Source organism: Anabrus simplex, chromosome 4 (genome assembly GCF_040414725.1).
Source record: "Anabrus simplex isolate iqAnaSimp1 chromosome 4, ASM4041472v1, whole genome shotgun sequence".
Classification (NCBI taxonomy): domain Eukaryota; kingdom Metazoa; phylum Arthropoda; class Insecta; order Orthoptera; family Tettigoniidae; genus Anabrus; species Anabrus simplex.
This window is the reverse complement of record NC_090268.1, coordinates 230,561,800-230,584,346: the sequence shown is the minus strand read 5'-3', so window position 1 is coordinate 230,584,346 and position 22,547 is coordinate 230,561,800. Positions and strand designations below refer to the sequence as shown.

Below are 22,547 nucleotides of genomic sequence, written 5' to 3'. Positions count from 1 at the left end.
TGTCAGCCTCGTGTTGGAAAATTGACTGGCATGGGGCAAAAACCTGGCATCTCACTGTCTCTCAAAACCATGAAAATGTAGTTAGTGGGACATAAAACCAAGGATATTATTATTTCTAGTATCTGGGTAGAATAACCAAAATGGTGGTGTAGTTTTGAGACAGAGATTAGGCCCACTACTGAACTGTATTTTTCCTTGTTTCATTAGGATGACAGTTTGAAAGAGCTGCTGGATGTTGAAGATGAGGACTACTGGGAAGAGGATCCAGAAGACAGCAGTAGTGAGGAAGACAACTCATTAATCAGTACCAAGCAAATAAAACGTCAATTAAATGAAACTATACACCATCTTTCTCTTGAGTCGTCGTGTATAGGATCTGAACTTGGAAGTCCATATAACAACACAGCTGATAATGCAAATAGCATAGGTAAAGTATTGCTAATTTGCTAATTTCCTCCCCTTGATGTTAAATGTAAAGTTTGTTTGCTAAGATGAACTGTAGAGATTTTTAAAGTACTGGCCGTAAAGCCAAAGTCTTTTCAGAATTCATGATCAAGATTTTTTTAAAAACATAATGCATTACACTTCCCCATATGAATATCAGAATATCAAGCTGTAATGTTACCTCCAAATTTTGTGATGCAGTTCTCCAGATCACTTCTCGCAGGCAAGCACCTCTCCCTCTTCACTTTGTATTCATTTGCATGAAACATCATAAATTTCCACTGAAATGTGTATCTACAGTGCAAATAGAAAGTAAGGGATTTGGAATACAACATATTTATTCATCATCACAAATTTCCCTTATTCAGCTCCAGCCAAGTTGGAGACATTTGTTATACTTCTCTACTTTCACCATCTTTCCACTCTTTTCCCTCCATAATTGTATTCTGGTCCAAATTTCTTCTTACTCTGCTCTTGCTAGTCTCCTCTTTAACTCTTCTTCCCTCGGAGTTGACTTTAAACATCCACTTTGGTAGACCTTCGTTCTCTTTCACTTCTTTAACATTACACTGGTTCTGTTCTTCTCCACACTAATTTTTTTATATATTTCACAATTTCTCCATTCAGGATATTAATTTGTTCTTGTACTGCCTTACTTTTTCTTCTCCCTACCATAATGTAATCAGCATAAATAGCATTACTTTCAGTTCACTTTCACCATATACTTCTTATGTCTTCTTTATTTATTCATTCCTTAATAAACAACTGCAGTGACAGTATAATTCCCTGCCTTAGTCCAGTAACATCTCTAAACCAGTCTGTCTTATGTCCAGACACAGCTAACATAGTTTTTGTAGATATCTCATACTACAATTTCCTCTGTTAGCTTTTCTATCTTCTTTCTTAAATTGATCTCCCATACCTAGAGGCAAGATTACTTTATGAGTCACTACATACATACATCATCATTACAGACCGTTATGCCTTTCAGTTTTCTGTCTGCAAGCCCCTGCGAATTTACTAAATGCCTCCACAATCCTATAATTGTAATTAGCTCTGTGGCCTCACTTAATTCCGTACCTCTTATCTTTAATTCATTAGAAATGAGTTTAACCAGTTATCTTGGTCTCCCTCAGCTTCTCTTATCCTCCATGACGAGTCCATTATTCACCTAGGTAACGTATGCTCCCGCATTCACCTCACACGACCCCACCACTGAAGCCGGCAATAATAATAATAATAATAATAATAATAATAATAATAATAATAATAATAATAATAATAATATCACATGAACAAGACACATTTCACTTACAAGAGACATTCTGTGTGTCGTGCAGGCTATTTATCGGCAAGCCAAGCCACAAGCCAGTAAGTACCTTCAACCAAGAACTCATTCTACAATCAATTATCACTGCAGCCCAATTGTCAACATAAATGCCTTCGATTGCTTATAATAATCTACACTTTAACCCCCAGTGTAGCTAACATATCTTTCCTTAATACTCTGTCATATGCCTTCTTTTTATCAGATCTATAAAACATCAACACAACTGTCTGTTCCTCTTGTAGCATTTACCTGGCACATACAGTACTGAAAATCTGATCCTGACTGCCTGACTGTGGTTTGAAACCATATTGGTTTTCAGCCAACTTTTTCTCAACCTCTGATCACACCCTCCCTTCCAAAATGCCAGTGAACACCTTGTCTGGTATACTGATCAATGAAATACCTCAATAGTTTTTGCATCGTTCCTTTTCCCTTGTTTATAGATAGGTGCAATTACTGCTTTTGTCCAATCAGAAGGTATCCCACTAATATTATTCTATGAAGGAGATGTCCTGACATCTACTGATGTATTTTAATAAACATTATGCTACCGTTGATGCTTTCACCGCCCGTGCTTTTAGACATGATATAGGCTTTTTGCGCTTATGCTGTGTCAACCATAAACAATATGTTATTTCTGTCACCCTCTCTTCCCACTTGTTTCATTTTAGAGATAGACATACACACATATATACAGTATCATTATAGACTGTTATGCCTTTCAGCGTTCAGTCTGCAAGCCTCTGTGAATTTACTAAACGTCGCCACAATTCTCAGTTCGCAACTAGTGTTGTGGCCTCATTTAGTTCTATACCTCTTATCTTTAAATCGTTAAGAACCGAGTCTAAACATCATCTTGGTCTACCTCTACTCTTACCCTCCATAACAGAGTCCACTATTCTCCTAGGTAACCTATCCTCCTCCATTCGCCTCACATGACCCCACCACCAAAGCTGGTTTATGCACATAGCTTCATCCATCGAGCTAATTCCTAAATTAGCCTTTATCTCCTCATTCCGAGTATCCTCCTGCAATTATTCCCACCTGTTTGTACCAGCAATCATTCTTGCTACTTTCATGTCTGTTACTTCTAACTTATGAATAAGATATCCTGAGTCCACCCAGCTTTCGCTCCCGTAAAGCAAAGTTGGTCTGAAAACAGACCAATGTAAAGATAGTTTCGTCTGGGAGCTGACTTCCTTCTTACAGAATACTGTTGATCGCAACTGCGAGCTCACTGCATTAGCTTTAAGACACCTTGATTCAATCTCACTTACTATATTACCATCCTGGGAGAACACACAACCTAAATACTTGAAATTATCAACCTGTTCTAGCTCTGTATCACCAATCTGACATTCAATTCTGTTGAATTTCTTACCTACTGACATCAATTTAGTCTTCGAGAGATAGAAAGTTACTTTATTTCGTCCCATATTATATATATGAAATTGAACCTATCGAAAACAGTAGCATTGAAAATCAGCAGACATAGTACAGAATGCAACATAAAAATACTGGACCACCAAGTTGAAGTAGTACACCAATTCAGATATTTAGGAAGTGTAATGGCTAGTAATAAGAGAGGTGAGATAGAAATAACAAACAGAGTAACCAAAGGCTCTAACTTTTACAGTATCGTTAGACACCTACTGTGGGATGAGAAGCTCCCATAAAGAACAAAAATGACCCTGTACAAGTCATATTTTATTCCCATCCTTAAATATTCTCTGGAAACCTGCACACTAATGTTGTAACCAAGATTGAGATTTACAAAACACAACTTTATTATTCGCTTCAAATGCAAAATACACTATTTACACAAATAAAATGAAATTTAACTTGAAGCAAAATGAATTAGGAATCTTGAGAAAGAGTCTATCTTCTGTACACTATATACAAGTTTACAGTATTTACATCCACTACTATCTCGAAAAGATAGTCCTTGATATGAAAGTCGATAGTCGAAAACTATCCGAAGTACTGACATAAATGTTTTGGAAAGTCCTTCCTTGCTGAGTTCATCAAAGCAAGTTCAATGTAGGAAGAATTCTTACTTAGCGAAACTAAGGGAGCTTGCATTAATTAGGGAAATATGTAATAGTATGACTGGATATGGGCAGTGGAATAAGAGGAGCGGTGACCAGAGGTGAGACCTCGTACTGCCAGAAATTCAGTCCACCTGGTCGAAGCACATTTTCAAGAGGAGTAGCCTCCGTGCTCGACGTAGGGTGTATTCTGGAGCTGGACACCGGGGCAAGTGGGCATCAGGACAGGCTGGGAGTTCCTCTTTATAGTACACACACGATGGTTCAGGCACGCGCACTGAGGGCTGCGCGTCGAGGCTAGAAGAATGACACTTGGCGCGCGTGTAGCTGGCTGGCGGAGCGAACAGGGAGCGCCGGACATACAACAACTAACATCAAAGGATTGTAGTAGGATTCCAGCCTGTGAAATGAAATTTCTTAGAACTGCCTTCCAAAAGACACGACTTGATCACGTGAAAAATGATGAGATCCGATCTAACCTAGGTCTAAATGAATCGATGGAGGAAAGACTTAGGGCATCCAGACTTGAATGGTTTGGGCACGTTACATGAATGAATGAAAAGAGAATAACAGGTAGAAGACCAGCTGGGAAACCAAGAAGAAGATGGATGGACCAACTGAGGGAAGACGTGGAGAGAAGAGGATGAAATTGGGAATCTGTCATGGACAACAAAATCTTTTTGAATAAGCAACTTTGGAAGACGCTCGTTTTCAAACACCCTACCTGGCTTGCTGGAAGGGCAAATGATGATGATGATGATGATGATGATGATGATGATGATGATGATGATGATGATGATGATGATGATGATGATGATGATGATGATCGTATATAGCAAAATTATAGGTAGACAGCTGGCATTGGTAGTACATGGATAATGGGAGAGTGTAGGGCAGAACAGAACTTGTTGCAGATCGACACAAAGCACAGTTACGTTTTAATTCCTTGTGCCAATTTCACCATCGTTGTGCATGGCTTTATATGCTTGATCAGCTTTGAAATGGTGCAGCATACTACTAGTCTGTATTTTCTTCCATTCTTCTTCCGTTTGTTGAATATGTCACAGTATTTACACTTGTCACTTTTTGGAGTACCTGCTTTCAAATTTATTTCATAACAGGTTGATTGATAATATGTAAGGCTTACTTCTGTCTCAGGGTACTTTGATTTAAATTCTCTGTACATTTTAGCTAACGTTAAATCAGGTAACTGGAACTGTTTCCCAGTTTTGTGTTGAGAATAATGGCTGGGGTGCCTAGGGAAACTGTTTATATGGGCTGTAACTTTGTTTTTTTATTTAATCATTCAGAGAGTGGGGACGATTTAATGCTTGCCCCTCTGGTCTTTAGGAACACTGACCTTGTCTTTCATGTTTCTCTTGAGAGTCTGGATACGTCCATGTGAAATTGAAAATGTGTGCATAAGGGTAGTTCTACAAACTTGCAGAGAACGAAATGTGACCTTTTTTCAAGAAGCTGCATCTGTTAGTTCTTTCCTTCATCTAGTAGAGTCCTCTAGGTCAACACATTTCATTAAATAAAGGGTCTGATCATCATAAGTTTATAAAATTCTAGGAAATAGGACAGTTTTAATTCACAACTCAATTCTTTACACCCAGATCTCTTAAATTAACAGTCAAAATTATCTGTTGGTTTCTTACATTCTTCTAAATTCTTAACTCTTTTTCTGGTGTAAGCTTTTCCACTGTCCCTTAATTGTTTTTGTTTGACATCTCTCCACTTTCCCTTTCATGCATCTGTTTCTTGTCAACATGTGAACATCGCTTGAGCACAACAGTACATTACGATCACTACTATCGTCTGATTGCATGACCACTGTTTCAATGAGAAACTAAATAAGCTTAGTAAAATACAACTAAAAACACCAGAACAATCTCCTGACTAGAATGTGTTGATTACATTGCATTCAATTCGTAATGTTGCAGTACTCGTGTGTGAAACAATGTAACATAGACTTTTGTTCCATTATTTTTGAAGTGCATTTCGCTTCACAATTTCCAGAATACTGTAGCCATATGTTGAGAGATGCTCAAACTACCTACAAATACGGATTCAGGACACATGATAGATATTTGCTCCATGAATATCTCAAATTCCACTAAATGTAACATAGACATTTATTCGTGTATACGACTCAATTCTCTTTCCAACAAAGATTACAGAAAAGATGTCAATAACATATACACCATAGCACTAAATAATAATAATAATAATAATAATAATAAAATCATCATCATCGTATGGCCTCAGCTACCGTGTGCAGACAATTCAATTTGATGCCATCTGGCTGTCTGCTCGTCAATTTCGATGTTCCGTTTTACTCTAGGCCCACTAGATGGCAGACCGTGTAAACCGTCTATGGCCGAAATTTTAATGATTTTTGTCGGGTAAACACCAAATGTTTGACCAGAGATCTTTTACATGCCGACATTGTACGATGTGGAGTGTCGAATGGACTTATTTCCGCCCTTCAAAAATCCGACTACCTCTGCCGGATTTGAACCCGCTATCTTGGGATCCGGAGGCTGACACTGTACCACTGATCCACAGAGGCAGCTACCATAGCACTCAATAACGGTTATAATGAGAATGACACTAACAAAATGATTATCAAGATAAAGAACAAGCCACTCACTTCATTGAAAAAAGAACTATGGTAGAAGAAGCCTATGCCAATTTGACTTTTAATAATAATAATAATAATAATAATAATAATAATAATAATAATAATAATAATAATAATAATAATAATAATTTATACCAAATCAAAATATTAAAAAAAGAACATTAACATTGCCTTTAAAATAACTATTTTACAACATACATGTTGTGTTTGAGTGATCCTCTGTGGCTCAGGTGGCAGCACGACGACCTCTCACCGCTGGGTTCTGTGGTTCAAATCCTGGTCACTCCACGTGAGATTTGTGCTGGACCAAGCGGAGGTGGGACAGGTTTTTCCCTGGGTACTCCAGTTTTTCCGGTCATCTTTCATTCCAGCAAAACTCTCCACTATCATTTCATTTCATCTGTCAGTCATTAATCATTGCCCCAGAGGAGTGCGACAGGCCGCAGCATCTGGCACAATTCCTATCCTCGCCACAAGATGGGGACTTCATTCATTCCATCCCTGATTCGGTCACCGACTGGAAAACAGGTTGTAGGTTTTCATTCATGTTGTGTTTGAGTCATCAGGTCATAGACTGGTTTGGTGCAGCTCTCCATGCCACCCTATCATGTACTAATCTTTTTATTTCTACCTAACTACTACATCCTACATCTGCTCTAATCTGCTAGTCATATTCAGACATTGATCTGCCCCTATCATTCTTTCACCTACACTTCCCTCATAAACCAACTGAACAAGTTCTGGGTGTCTTAAGATGTGTCCTAACATCCTATTTCTTCTTCTCATCAAATATAATCGAATCTATCTCTCACCAATTCAATTCAGTATCCCTCCTCCCCTGTGAACCATGTGACCTTGCTGCTGTGGAGAGGCTTGCGTGTCCCAATGAAGCAGATAGCCGAGCCGCAGGTGCAACCGTATCGGATGGGTATCTGTCGAGAGACCAGACTAACGAATGGTTTATAAAAAGGAGGGTAGCAGCCTTTCGGAAGTTGCAAGGGTGGCAATCTAGATGATTGACTGGTGTGGCGTTGTAATAATACCCAATAAGGTTTAGCTGTGTTGATACTGCTACACGGCTGAAAGCAGTGGGAAACTACAGCCGTAACTAACTCCTGAGGACATGCACCTCTCTCTGTATGAATGATGTAATGATGATGGCTTCCACCCGGGTACTAAATTCCGGAGGTAAGATAGTCCCCCATTCGGATCTCCAGGTGGGGACTACATGAGAGGGGGCAATCATCAGGAAGATGGATACTGACATTCTGCGAATCGGAGCATGGAATGTCAGAAGTTTGAATCGTTGTGTTGGCTAGAGAATCTGAAAAGGGAGATGGATAGATTAAAGTTAGATGTAGTTGGTATAAGTGAAGTACGTTCGCAGGAAGAGCGGGATTTATGGTCTGGCAATCATAGGATTATCAACACAAAATCAAACAGGGGAAATGCAGGAGTTTGTTTAATAATGAATAAGAAAATACGGCAACGGGTCAGCTACTACGACCAGCATAGTGAAAGAATTATTGTCGTCAAGATAGACACCAAACCAATGCCCACCACAATAGCGCAGATTTATATGCCCACTAGATCAGCAGATGACGAAGAAATTGAAAGAATATATGAAGAGATAGAAGATTTAATACAATATGTAAAAGGTGAGAGAATTTGTGATGGGAGACTGGAATGCAGTGGTAGGCCAATGAAGAGATTGTAATATAGTAGGAGAATTCGGATTGGGACAAAGGAATGAAAGAAGAAGCCGGCTGGTTGAATTCTGCATCGATCATAATTTAGTCCGTGCTAATACTTCGTTCAGACACCACAAACAACATCTGTGTTCGTGGATGAGACCTGGAGACACTGGAAGGTATCAAATAGACTTCATTATAATTAGGCAGAGATTCAGAAACCAGGTGTTGGATTGCAAAACTTTCCCAGGAGCAGACGAGGACTCTGACCACAACTACTTGTTCATCATGAAATGCCATCTGAAGTTGAAGAAATTGAAGAAAGGAGAGTGCAAGGAGATGAAATCTAGACACGTTGAAAGAAAAGAGTGTAAGGGACTGTTTCAAGGAACATGTTGCGTAAGGACTAAGTGAAAAGACTGAAGGAAACACAGTAGAAGAAGAATGGACAGTCGTGAAGAATGAGGTCTCTAGGGCTGCTTGATGATGCAAGTACAAGAATGCAAAAAATGAAGAGGGCATAAAAGAATACAGGCTATTAAAGAATGAAGTGTATAAAAAGTGCAAGACAGCTAAGGAAGAATAGCTGAAAGAGAAGTGCAAGGATGTTGAAGGCTGTATGGTCCTAGGAAAGGAAAATCATGGAAACCTTTGGAGGAAGAAAATCTAGGTGTATGAATATTAGGAGCGCAGATGGGAAACCACTTCTAGAGAAAGAAGACAAGGCAGAAAGATGGCAGGAACATATCCAACCGTTGTATCAAGGTAATGACGTAGATGATATGGCTCTGGAACAAATAGAGGCTGTTGATGCTGATGAAATGGGAGACCCAGTTTTGAGGTCAGAATTCGACAGAGCTTTAAGAGACCTAAATAGGAACAAGGCACCTGGATTGATAACATTCCCTCTGAATTACTAACTGCCTTGGAAGAAACCAGCATGGCGAGGTAATTCCATTTTAATGTGTAAGATGTATGAGACAGCAGAAGTGCCATCCAATTCTTGGCAGAGTGTCATTATACCTATTCCTAAGAAAGCCGGCATTGACAAGTGGGAAAACTACCGCACCATTAGTTTAGTATCTCATGCCTGCACAATTTTAACATGTATTATTTATAGAAGTGTAACCGGCTTCAAGTTCAATACATAACCGGTAACTGGCTACATGTCACATAATAAAGAAATAATAATGATGATGATGATGATGATGATGATGATAATAAGATTTAATTCACATGGACTTGGGACAGCTGTAAGACAAAACAAAACACCAGCTGAAACTGCGTCGAAAAAGTGACGACTATAATAATGGATGTGGAACAAGTGTGAAAAACCTTACCAGGGCCATGGGGGTATGTAGGTTGCGGGTTTGAAGAGAAACCAGCGGTGATCCCTTGATCTATGATATTATTTTCCCAACATAAAAGTTACAAAAATAAAATTCAAATAAATTTCAAAAATACAAAATCAGGTTACAATATCTGAAAAGCAATGAATCAGATGCAATGTGCTAAGGGCTCTTTCCTTAAAACAAGAGGCTAAGGTAAAGATTTACACTATCATAACGCAACTTCCAAAATACAACGATTAAGGGTAATAAGGAACCACATGATATAAGAAATACTATATTAAGTGCAAGTTAACGGTGCTTTCAGACAATCGCGCCACAAAATAGAAACAAGGGGGAAATCAGAAATACTTAAACTTGATGCAGAGGCCAGTTCAGCTTAGTCCCACACCAAAAACACTTCTGGTGCGGGGCAGAGGAAAAACTAGCGTGCAACAAGACGTGCAGTTACTGGAGGCCACCCCGGAGGGAAATACAATTAACCATTTAATAATACACTTTACCAAATTAAAAGAAACAGGAATGCCTCCAAAATCAAACAGGCAGGCCCAGCTGAAAAGCTAAGGCATCTTAATAATTGAGGGCGAGTCTGGGCGTGTAGGGGTAAACTCCTATGTGATAAGAAAAGGAAAAAAACATTGAAGTTAAATTAAGGTGCAAAAGAAACAAACAGCGCTTACCCCAAGGCGGGCCATCCTGGGCGGAAGGATCGCCGAAGTACGTCTGACTCGCTGGACAGGTGAGAAGCGAAAGATGATAAAAGATTTTCTCGCTCTCTCAAGGAGGACGAAGCTGACCCCGGTGCAATCACCAGGTAACCAATCGGAGTACAGAAGCTCACCTCCCACCACCCAGACTCACTAATCACAACTGCTATTTTTTCTCAAATGTACATACTTATCGAGAATCTTCCTTTTACCAAACTCTTAAAGATGTAGTACGTCTATCTAGAATCAATGTTTACCTTTCACAATATTACAAAAGATTACTCAACACTAATGAAAACAACCCTTTGCAATTTTCAATGTTACAAAATATCACCCAACAATAATGAAAACACAATATTAAAAATATTCAATAATACTGTATTTACACGAATAATCCCCGCCACCGAATAATCCCCGCAGCCTAACTTTAGGAAGGCTGATTTTGAAAGAAGAAAAAAAAAAAAGCCAACTTTGACTCAAATAAAATCCATGCCCCAATTTCGTGCCTCAATTTCTTTAAAAAATTATGCAGCGTATTTACTCGAATAATCCCCGCACCCTAACTTTAGGAAGTTTGATTTTGAAAAAATGCCAACATTGACTCAAATAAAACCCGCACCCCAATTTGGTGCCTCAATTTTTTTTTTTAAATATGCGGGTATTATTTGCGTAAATATGGTAGTAAATAATATTAATAATTGTCCAAATGACTGTCTTCTATTAGTCCACATGTTTTTCATTTTCTTTCTGTACGAAACCTGTGTCAAGAAGAATGGAAAGACAAGTTGAAACTGAACTGGGAGAAGATCAGTTTGGATTCAGAAGAAATGTAGGAACACATGAAGCAATCCTGACTTTACGTCTGGTCCTAGGGGATCGAATAAAGGAGGACAAGCCCACGTTGTTAATGTTGATTGGACCAAGCTATTTGAGATTCTGAAGGCGATTAGGATCAGATACCAAGAAAGAAGAATAATCTACAATCTGTATAAAAATCCATCTTTAGTGCTAAGAATCGACGGCTTTGAAAAAGAATGCAAAATTCTAAATTCCCATAGAGGGAATTAGATATTTTTCACCAATAGAGCATGTCAAAAATATATCAGATGTAAGGCTTTTCAGGCGTTTGCTCTATTAACCAGCGTTTCGTCTTAGGTCTGACAGTATAGACTCATCAGAGTGGGATGTGTCAGACCCTACCCACTGATGCTGGGGTGTATACAGGTAAACCTATCAGAAGCACAGTCTGATAACTGCATACGGGAGATAAATCTCCACAATGGAATTATTGCCCGCCAAATGGAAAATTCTAAATTCCCAGCAGATGCCTGGAAAGCCTTACATCTGATATGTTTTTGACATTTTTGAAAAAGAAGCCGCAATCCAGAAAGGAGTGAGGCAAGGTTGCAGCTTGTTCCCGCTCCTTTTCGATATTTATACAGAACAGGCAGTAAAGGAAATCAAAGGCAAATGTGGGAAGGGAATCACGATCCAAGGAGTGAAAATCAAAACCCTGAGATTTGCTGATGATATTGTTATTTTATCCCAAGTCTGCACTCTCCAGACGAAAGTCTTCAAAAACATAATTCCAATTCCTACATCAATGTTCAAAGTGAATTTATTTATTTATTTATTTATTTATTTATTTATTTATTTATTTATTTATTTATTTATTTTTTATTTTTTATTTTTTATTTTTATTTATTTATTTTATTTTTTTATTTTTTTTTATTTTCAGGACTCTGCTTGTACCGTTTAGCAACTTCTGCAGAATAAGATAAAATAACATCAAAGGCAAATCTCAGGGTTTTGTTTTCCTCTCCTTGGATTGTGATTCCTGTTCGAAATTCCTCTTTGATTTCCTTTAGTGCGGTTGTTCTATATAAACACTGTAAAGAGGGGGGAACAAAGGACAGCCTTGCCTCATGCTTTGCTGCTTCTTTTTCAAAGCCATTGATTCTTATCACTGCAGATTGATTTTTGTACAGATTGTAGATTCTTCTTCTTTCTTGGTATTTGATTCTGATCACCTTCAGAATCTCAAATAGCTTGGTCCAGTCAACATTATTGAATGCCTTTTCTAGATCTACAAACGCCATGTATGTGGGCTTATCCTTCTTAATTCAGTCCTCTAAGATTAGACGTAGTCAGGGAAGTTTTCCTACATTTCTTCTGAAGCAAAATTGATTTTGCCCAAGCTCATTTTCAGCTTGTTTTTGCATTCTTCTGTAGATAATATCTGTTAAAATTTTGCAGGTGTGAGATACTAAACTAACGCTGCAGTAGTTTTCACAAATGTCTGCACCGGTTTTCTTGGGAGTAGGTGTAACAGCGTTTTGTCTGAAAATGGATGGCAGTTCTCTTGTCTCATACTCTTTCACAATAAATGAAATAACCTCACCATGCTGGTTTCTCTTAAGGCAGTCAGTAATTCTGAGGGTGTCATCATTTCCAGGTGCCTACTTCCTATTCAGGTCTCTCAAATGTGCGTAGAATTCTAACTCAAAATTGGGTTTCCCATTTCATCAACATCAACAGCCTCTTCTTGTTCCAGAACCATGTCATTTACTTCTTTACCTTGATACATCTATCGAATATGTTCTTGCCATCTTTCTGCCTTGTCTTCTTTTCCTAGAAGTGGTTTTCTGTCTGAGCTCTTAGTATTCAGGTGCCTAGTTTTCCTTTCTCCAAAGGTTTCCTTGATTTTCCTTTATGCAACGTCTACCTTTCTTAGGACCATACAACCTTCAACATCCTTGCATGTCTCTTTCAGACTTTCTTCCTTAGATATCATTCATACATTCTGTATTCTTATGCCCTCTTCATTATTTGCATTCTTGTACTTCCATCGTTCATCAATCAGGTCTAGTGTCTCCCTATCCATTGATTCTTAGTTGATCTAGCCTTTCTTCCTAACCATTCTTCAGCAGCCCTACTGACCTCATTCTTCATGACTGTCCATTCTTCCTCTATTGTGTTTCAGCCTATTTAGTCCTTGTGCATCATGTTCCTTGAAACAATCCCTCACTCTCTTTTATTTCAACTTGTCTAGAACCTGTCTCTGTGCATTCCTTACCGAGCTCGATAGCTGCAGTCGCTTAAGTGCGGCCAGTATCCAGTATTCGGGAGATAGTAGGTTCGAACCCCACTGTCAGCAGCCCTGAAAATGGTTTTCCATGGTTTCCCATTTTCACACCAGGCAAATGCTGGGGCTGTACCTTAATTAAGGCCACGGCCGCTTCCTTCCCACTCCTAACTCTTTCCTGTCCCATCGTCGCCGTAAGACCTACCTGTGTCGGTGCAACGTAAAACAACTAGCAAAAAATGTGCATTCCTTTCTTCAAATTTTTCAACTTCAAATGGCATTTCATGACCAATAAGTTGTGGTTAGAATCCATGTCTGCTTCTGGGAAAGTCTTGCAATTGTATGTCTAGTTTCTGAATATCTGCCTAATCATAATGAAGTCTGTCTGATAGCTTTCAGTGTCTCCAGGTCTCATCCACATATGCAGCTGTCATTTGTGGCATTTGAACTAGGTATTAGCAAGGACTAAATTATGGTCAGTGCAGAATTCAACAAGGCAATTTCCTCTTTCGTTCCTTTATGCCAATCCAAATTTTCTTACTGTTACCTTCTTTTCCTTGGTCTACCACTGCATTCCAGTCTCCCATCACAATTAGATTCTCATTACCTTTTAGATATTGTGCTAAATCCTTTATCTCTTCATTTATTCTTTTTATTTCTTCTTCATCCTCTGAACTAGTAGGCATATAGACCTGCACTGTTGGTTTTGAGTCTGTCTTGACAACTATTATTATTTTACTTTGCTGATCACAGTGGTTTACTCTCTGCCCTATTTTCGTATTATTAAACCAACTCCTGCATTTCCCCTTTTTGATTTTGTGTTGATAATTCTGTAATCACCTGACCAAAAATCGTGCTCTTCCTGCCAGCGTACTTCACTTATACAAACTACATCTAACTTTAATCTATCCATCTCCCTTTTCAAAATCTATAGCCTACCACAACGATTCAAACTTCTAACATTCCTCGCTCTGACTCACAGAGCGTCAGTATCCATCTTACAAGTATGAAGGATGAGTTCTCCACCTAATCAATACTTTATTTTACATAGATTATAGTATCCATCTTCCTGACAATTGTCCCCTTCGCTGAAGCGATACCTGACGTCATGAGCCAGACAGCACTGGGCAGTGCTTCTGTAAGCCAGGTACGATACACTCTGGTCTGGCTTAATTCGTGCTATTACCACATCATACTACTATACTAATAATGAATTCTGATACCACAGCTTTCACTCTAATTAAAAATGTTCGTAAACATACAGGATATACTTTTGCTTGCATATGCTTATAGTGCAGTAACTGCCAGATAACTGACTTCACACACTATATTCCAGTATGATACCTTCATGCAGAAAGTGGTTTCTTAAAAGTTTGATATAGTGAGGCAAGTCAGCAAAAGTCCATACCTTTCTTTCAGAGTTTGCAAGATTAATAAAATATGTGTTCTGTGTTGATATTTCAAGTTCTTTTCACAGTGTCCTGCAACCTTCTAAATCAGAAATAATGGCAGATTGTACAGAGGTGATGATCTTGAAAATTAATGATTGATTCATATTCTTAATTGAACAGTCCTCTGATTAGTGCTATCTGAACTTTCAAATGGGGACCAAGAATTTTATCCATTCCAGCGTCCTAAACCCTGATGTTTATGTGTATTTCATCAAAGCTCAGAAGACCAAATTTATCTGCTATGGGTAAATTTTCACTACATTTTGTCACTAACTTCAGTACGTTATGAAGAATACCGAGACAACAAGTAAACTTCATGCACCACCTGCTTAAAGTTGTTGAGGAGGCCAAAGGGAATCTAAGCTTGTCCAGGAGTTTTCAGTCTATTTTACAATTTGTTTTACGTCACACCAACACAGATAGGCCGTAGGCAACAATGGGGAGGAAAGAGCTAGGAGCGGGAAGGAAGCGACCATGGCCTTAATTAAGTTACAGCCTGGTATGAAAATTGGTAACCACAGAAAACCACCTTCAGAGCTGCCGACAGTGGGGTTCGAACCCACTATCTCCGGAATGCAGGCTGACAGTTACGTGACCCAAACCACACAGCCACTCTTTCGGTCTTCCAGAAGTGGTAAGCTTTAGGGGATAAGCCCCTTATCGTTCCTGAATGGGAAATGTATTTTCTGGTCCATCGAGTGATTTTTCCTCTATGTGTCAACCTCATCTGCATAGGAGTAAACAGCAGGGTGAGCTCGTTCGTCAAAGGAGAGTCTTCAATTTCGTATTTAAAGATGCACAGTTCTCATTATAATTATTGTGTCTTACCAATATACTTCCGAATGCATTTACAATAATTCTGGTTTTTATCGCTAATTATTTTTACAATGTTCCCGTTGTTCTTTTTTCAAAACATTGAAGTTTGTTTTCAAAACATGAACTGATTTCTTTAAATTTTAATTTTCTTGGAGTACTTGACCATAATTAACACAGTGAACACAGCCTTAATTCACTTCGTGAGTGGACATATCCATAGAAGTTTCTCTATTTCTGTGCGTGGTTTCTTTGGGCTTAGATTTTCCAATCTTTCCAAGGCAGCTAAATGAGTTTTTCTTACTTAAGTCACAAAGCCGAATTTGAATTACTTGTATCCTGTTTTTCCACCTGATAGTTTCAGAGATGGGATAGCACTTGACTTAGGATTATCTCTAAAGAAAATACTTAACAAACTATTTTTTAAGTCATCTTCATAAGCAGAGGTAGAAAAAAAAAATTCTGCTTACATATGCATTTTTACAATTAACAGATTCCAGTCATTTACATTTAATCAACTAAATTTTGCAAGTGATTTTGTCCTTTGGGACCCTATGATAAACCATGTCTATCCCACTTCTCTTTTCTTTTTCGAGAATAATTTTTACACATATCTACTACAGATCAATTCATTCCACCTCTTGGAACAAGTTAATGAGAGCAGCATTACTACACGGCACTCACTCAGTTAATGCTTTATGTATATCTACAAACACGAGATTACAAAACTTCAACACTTAAGGGCATAGCATTCCCCCAGAACTGGTCTGTTCTCGTATTGTCTTTTGAGAATAATTTTTACACATAGCTCCCGCACAAACCCTTGTTCTATTTCTTGGAACAAATTAATGACAGCAACACTGCCTCACAAAACTCGCTTGCAGTTAATGCTTTATAAAGTCCTATGAATATGAGATTACAAAATTTCAGCACTTAAAGGTACATTGTTCGCACTTAACTGGTAATGAAAAGAACCGGGGAAGTCATAGCTAGCTACCAGCTGCTGTATCGTAACTTGTCTGGCTAGTGACGTTGCAGCCTTTATGACATGGTCCTGCAGGTGAAGTGCCAACCCGGGGACTATTTTATCTCTGGTATATTTTACCTGCGAGGAAGCCACCATCAGTAACATCATTCATACAGAGATAGCTCGTGGTTCTTGGGAGTAAGTTATGGCTGTAGTTTCCTGTTGCTTTCAGCCGTGTAGAAAGCTAAGCCATGTTGAGTATTATTACAAGGCCATATCAGTCAATCATCTAGACTGCCGCCCTCGCAACTTCCAAAAGGCTGCTGCTCCCGCCACTCGTCCCCCACCCCACTTTGATGAACCATTCATTAGTTTGTTTGTTTGTTTTGTTTTTCAATTGGCTTGATGTTGCACTGACATGGATAGGTCTAATGGCAACAGTGGGATAGGAAAGGGCTAAGACTGCGAAAGAAGCATCCATCCAGCTACAGTCCCAACATTTGCCTAGTGTGAAAATGGGAAACATAGGAAAACCATCTTCTGAGTTGCCAACAGTGGAGTTTGAACACACTATCTCCCAAATGCCATTTCACAGCTGTGCCCTTTTAACTGCATGGCCAACTTGCTTGGTCCTTTTGTTAGTCTGTTCTCTCAAACATACATAGTTTTAATAGTAGTAATAAGTATTCGCAATCTAGTATTTATGAATTGAAATGTACCCACTGTGAAGCTAGCTACATTGATCAAACGCGCAGAAGTTTCACTACCCATTATAAAGAACATGTAAATGCCGGTAAATATCTGAGGTTTTCCGTGATGGGTGAGTACGTGATCTAATACAATCGTACATTTTCCTCCATCAATCTAGATTTAGAAATTATTCACTAAGTTAACAAGGGAGCTTTCCTAAATAATCTCAAAAACTTGCACATATATCTCAATCAAAGAAAGAACCCCAAATTCAACCTTAATGACATTTTAGAGAAACTAACATCTTATTTGACGAGATATTAAATATAAATTCTCAACTACAAATAAACCAGTTTTCAACAACGCACAACAAATGAGCTGTTCCCATTCCTCCAACTCCTCTCCTCCACTGCCGATTCCCCTCAACAGCAACAACTTAAGCAATTGTTTGCTTGTGTGCGAGTTTTGCTTTGTTCATCCACCTAAGTTTTTGTTGTCGATTTTTCATTTTTCTTATCTTCTATTTCCTCTTTTCTGTTTTCTAGATTTATTCTCAGAAACCAAGAAGAGAGACATAAATAAAATGACTGAATATTAATTTTCAATGTTCCATATTAACGTTCACATAAATACTCTTATCAGACAATAAGGTCTACTGAAAATCTTAACAGAAGCTCCTTCCAGGCTCATTTGATCTGTAATCAACATTGGTCTTCATTTCTTCACAAGTGTTGTTTTCATCATAGATTTTTAAATGTTCATTCAACAAAGAACTATTTCTGGACTATGGAAAGCAAAGCATGATGTTTTTTTTTTTTTTTTTAAACATGTAATATTGCAGTATGTTAATATGTTTCAATATGTTGTTCAATAGATTTGAATTAGTGATTACCAGATTACTAGCTGAAGATGGCCCAAATAAGCATTGAAACATGTTCTAGTCTTTAACATGACTATTTATTTTTAGTGAATAGTCTCATCCTTGTATTGAACAGGTGGAACTCTAAAAATAAATTATTTTCCAGAATTTTGTAGTAACACTTCAAGAGACCTTGAGACTGGCACATGTTTATGTAGAGGCAGGAAATTCCTCCAGATTGTAGTAAAAATTCATCTTCCTGCCATCTATCGATAAACTAATATACTGCATCATCTAATGTACTTTTAAATGTAAAAGGTTGGCACAAATTCATATATGAATAAGGTCAGATGCAGTATTTTCCACACATGAAATCCTACCATGGTCGAATATAGTAGCCTATGTATTAATAGAATGTTTTCTTATATAGGTACATTATAGAATTTTCATCAGTTTTGTATTTTGTGTTCAACACACTGAGAAAACTTAAATGTTATATTGTATGTGACACTTTTTGCTCATCTTCTCTATACTGCTGTCCTTACATGATACTAGTGTAATTTTTGTAAATAATGTACCTTTACTGTAACTAACATAGTTGTTTTTGACAGATTCCAGCGATGTGGAAGCTGATAACTATGAAGAGATGAATAGTTGTGTGCAACAAATTGAGGAAGCTTCAAATAAATTACGGAAGTTGTGTGAAGAGAATGAAGTTGGTGATGTGAAGCATACTTTGGATGCTCTTGATAACATGGTGAAACAGTTGAGAACCACACTTCACCTGAACAGTGAAAGTGTGTTAGATTATGATGAACATCATGCTTTTAAAATACCTGACATGCATACGACCCCAAATAAATCTAACCTCCGTTCTCCTTGTCTCACTGGAGTGGATACCCCAAAAATGCACAAGGTTGTAAGATTCCAATTCAGTGATAGTCAGAGAGAGAATCTAAAGAACTGATTGTTTTAATGTAATTTTACAAAAAATGGTTTGTAATATATCATATTTAGAATGATGCATGGAAGAGTGCATGAAACTAGAATACATAGCGTGTAAATCAGCTGACTTGATTATGAACTGACTTCTTTTGTTTACACAAAAAGTAGTTAGTATGCATAGATTTTTACATGTTATGGGCCTTTGACTAACAGGTTTTTACGATCATTATGATAGAGTTAATGTCTCAGAAACTGATATAGTAATCACATCCACAGTAACTCATGCATTTCTTACTCATAATTATAAGTATACATTGGAAAAGTTCTATGTTAAACTTTTTCATAATGTACTTGCTTCCATTTACTTAATGCATATGAGAAGGATAGACCAAAATACAATTTCTTCATTGATGTGCTGCTATTATCCGTTTGTGTTGAAAGAATTTTGCTCGTAAAGCCTATGAAGAAATTCTTCCCTTTATCTTTAATATTCCTCATTGAAATATCAGCCAGTCATGTTGGTCAGTTAAAACTAACACCATTTGTTCATTCTTTGAGTTGGAAGGTAATGCCTCCAATATACTGGCTATTAAGATTTTACTTGCCTATCTCCATCACAGTCAGGTGAACAATACAGTAATTGCAGTCTGTGGTATGGTCAATGTTTCAATAGTCGTCAGGGCAAATACTTTGTTCATTCATTATCTTAGGCCATAGATAGATACAGATATCTGGTGCAGACAAGTCTGACATATGTGCTTATTTTTCCAGTAATCTCCTGAAAATGTATCAAAAACACATTTCAATCCCCTTCTTTCCAAGACAAGCTTCTAGTGTAGAGAAGGACTGATGTTACTGCAGTGTTCAACATTTTACAATTCTAATTTCAGACTGATGAACTTCCACAGGAATAAATATTTTCTTAAAAATTAAATACATCCAGTCTTGCTCTTAGATGTACTTAACAAAACTGGTTGAAGCAGGCAAGCTTTGCAGATGGGATTTACATTTCTCTTGAATGTTTTATAGAACTGGCTATATATTATGTACCTGTTGGCTAATATTTTCCCTCTCTGGATCCTAATCCTCTAAAATACTGGAATATGCAAAATCAACATTAATTTCTCCTATCTGAATATCAGCAACCTCTTCCTTGTATCATTTTAGAGCAACTAACCTTCATAGAGTATGTTACTCTTAAGATGTATATAAGTTTTATAACTTTTTATGTAAATACGAATTGTTATATAATTTTATATACTGTAATTACTGTATTTTTGTATCATACTGTTTACAATGAACTAAGTAAATAAAAATATTAATAAAGAAAATCAATCTTATTTTACTGTTATTCTTTAAATTATCTATTTGACTCCCTCTATGGATCAATAGAAGATTGTCATCAGGCTCCAGATCTCAAGATCACAGGTGCAAACCCAACAGAGGTAGTTGGATTTTTGAAGGGCAGGAAAAAGTACTCTGTCTTACAATGTTTGCATGTAAAAGACCTCTGGTGACACATTTGTTGTTTACTTGAATGAATGAAAACCTACAACCTGTTTTCCAGTCAATGACCGGGTCAGGGATGTGATGAATGAAGCAGATATAGGCTATTAGTACGATGGGGTCGCCACTCCCAAAGTGATTTATTAATGACTGATAGATGCTGTAAAATGAGAATGGAGAGTGTTGCTGGAATGAAAGATGACAGGGAAAACCGGAGTACCCGGAGAAAAACCTGTCCCGCCTCTGATTTGTCCAGCACAAATCTCACATGTAGTGACCGGGATTTGAACCACGGTATCCAGCGGTACCCAGTCCGTAATGAGGAAATCCGCAAGCAGGCTCAAGTTGTAAGACTGCAGGACAAAATAACAGTGCAGTGACTGAGATAGTATGGACATATGCGACACATGGGTGACAACAGATTACCAAACAAATGTACGATCTAAAACTTGAAGACAAAAGACCAAGAGGGCGACCAAGACTCAGGTACAAGGACATGGTGAAGATTGACATTCAACAGAGAGGACATACTTTGGAAAGCATTGAAGAGGGAGAGAAGTTCAGGGACCGCAACTGGTGGAGAAGCCTTGTTTGCCGACCCATCGCTTAAGATGGAGCGACGTGGGATATGTATGTATGTATGTATGTATGTATGTATCCAGCGGTGAGAGGCCGACGTGCTGCCGTCTGAGCCATGGAGGCTTGGTGATTACTTATAAAAATGAATACTCAGCTGTAGATTGTCCAATAACAGAGAGCCGTTTCTGTGCCTTCTGGTAGATTAAGACAGAACATTGAAATTAGCTCACAGGCATCTAGATGGCATCAGTTCAAAAATATCTTTACACGATAACCAAAATCATGCAATTGTTGTTGTTGTTGTTGTTGTTGTTATTATTGTTATTATTATTATTATTATTATTATTATTATTATTATTATTATTATCCGTTAGAATATGATAATGAGCAGAGATTGGGCTGCGCCAGTAAAATTGTAGACACTGAAGGAGGTGGATAAATTATGTTAATGAAAGATAAAATAGTCAGTCAAAGCCATGATGATATGTTACAGATCTCTTTGCATTATTATGAGAAGGGGTGGTTATTCTTTGCAATGGTGATATTATGAAAAATGTTTGTACTTTTATATTTTCAGTTCTCACAACCTGTATGCCACTGTTTAATGTGATTTGAAAACTCATGAAAATGCAAAATTTATACAAAAATGTAACATAAATGCAAAACGGATCACTTTCTTTTTTCAAATGAATGAAGAGAATGACAGAGGAAAAGATACCCAGGAGGATGCACAAAATGGAGATAACAGGAAAACAAACAAGAGGAAGACCAAAGATAGGTGGGTAAAAGGTGTGATGATGATGCTTGTCGTTTAAAGGGACCTAACATCGAGGTCATCGGCCCCTGTGGGTAAAATGAGTGGAAGGATGTGTACAGAGAAGAGGAGGAGACTGGGTAATAGTGAAAAGGGAGAAGTGGTGGGAAGACAAGAGGAGATGGAGAGGCTGGAAACTGCACATGATGATGACTATATCTTTTATACTCATGGAAACTTAAACCAGGGAGTTTCTGCACCCTTGGCCAGCCTGGTAAGCTGAGATAACCAGAGTTTACCCATGCAGCGCTGTAGAGTATTTAGGGTCCTACCAAGACTGTAGATTCTGAAATATCTTTCAGTAAATACAACTTCAAGTGACAGGAGGCATAATGACAAAACAAAATGTTCAGGTATGTTCTATGATTTCCTTCAACATTGTCGCTGATTCATGACCATGACTTCAGTTACTTTCGTTTTTTTTTTACTTATTATTATTCTATTGATTTTTCATCAGTATATTACAAAAACAAAATCCTGTTATGCTTTAGCCCCACTTTCATCTGAACAACAGGTGTTTGTCCAACACTTGTACAATTCAGTCTTAAACATTCAGTTTCTCCCTAGAATGAGCCTTAATAAATCCCACTGCAGATGATGCGACAAGTTCGGTTCTGTCGTA

The 22,547-nt window shown here is 37.8% G+C and overlaps 1 protein-coding gene across 4 annotated transcripts in view; it reads left to right on the top strand.

Annotated features, from left to right (window-relative positions):
* Positions 1 to 20,337, top strand: part of neb (nebbish) — a 468,801-nt gene extending 448,464 nt beyond the window's left edge. For 3 of the 4 annotated variants that reach the window (XM_067145417.2, XM_068227214.1, XM_068227215.1), the window contains 2 exons: positions 208 to 427; positions 18,693 to 20,337. In XM_067145417.2, the coding sequence (XP_067001518.2) occupies positions 208 to 427; positions 18,693 to 19,048 (576 nt within the window). In that variant the 3' untranslated portion in view covers positions 19,049 to 20,337. The remainder of the gene's footprint in view (positions 1 to 207; positions 428 to 18,692) is intronic. The other variant, XM_068227216.1, reaches the window with a different exon arrangement.
* The last annotated feature ends 2,210 nt before the right edge of the window (positions 20,338 to 22,547 follow it).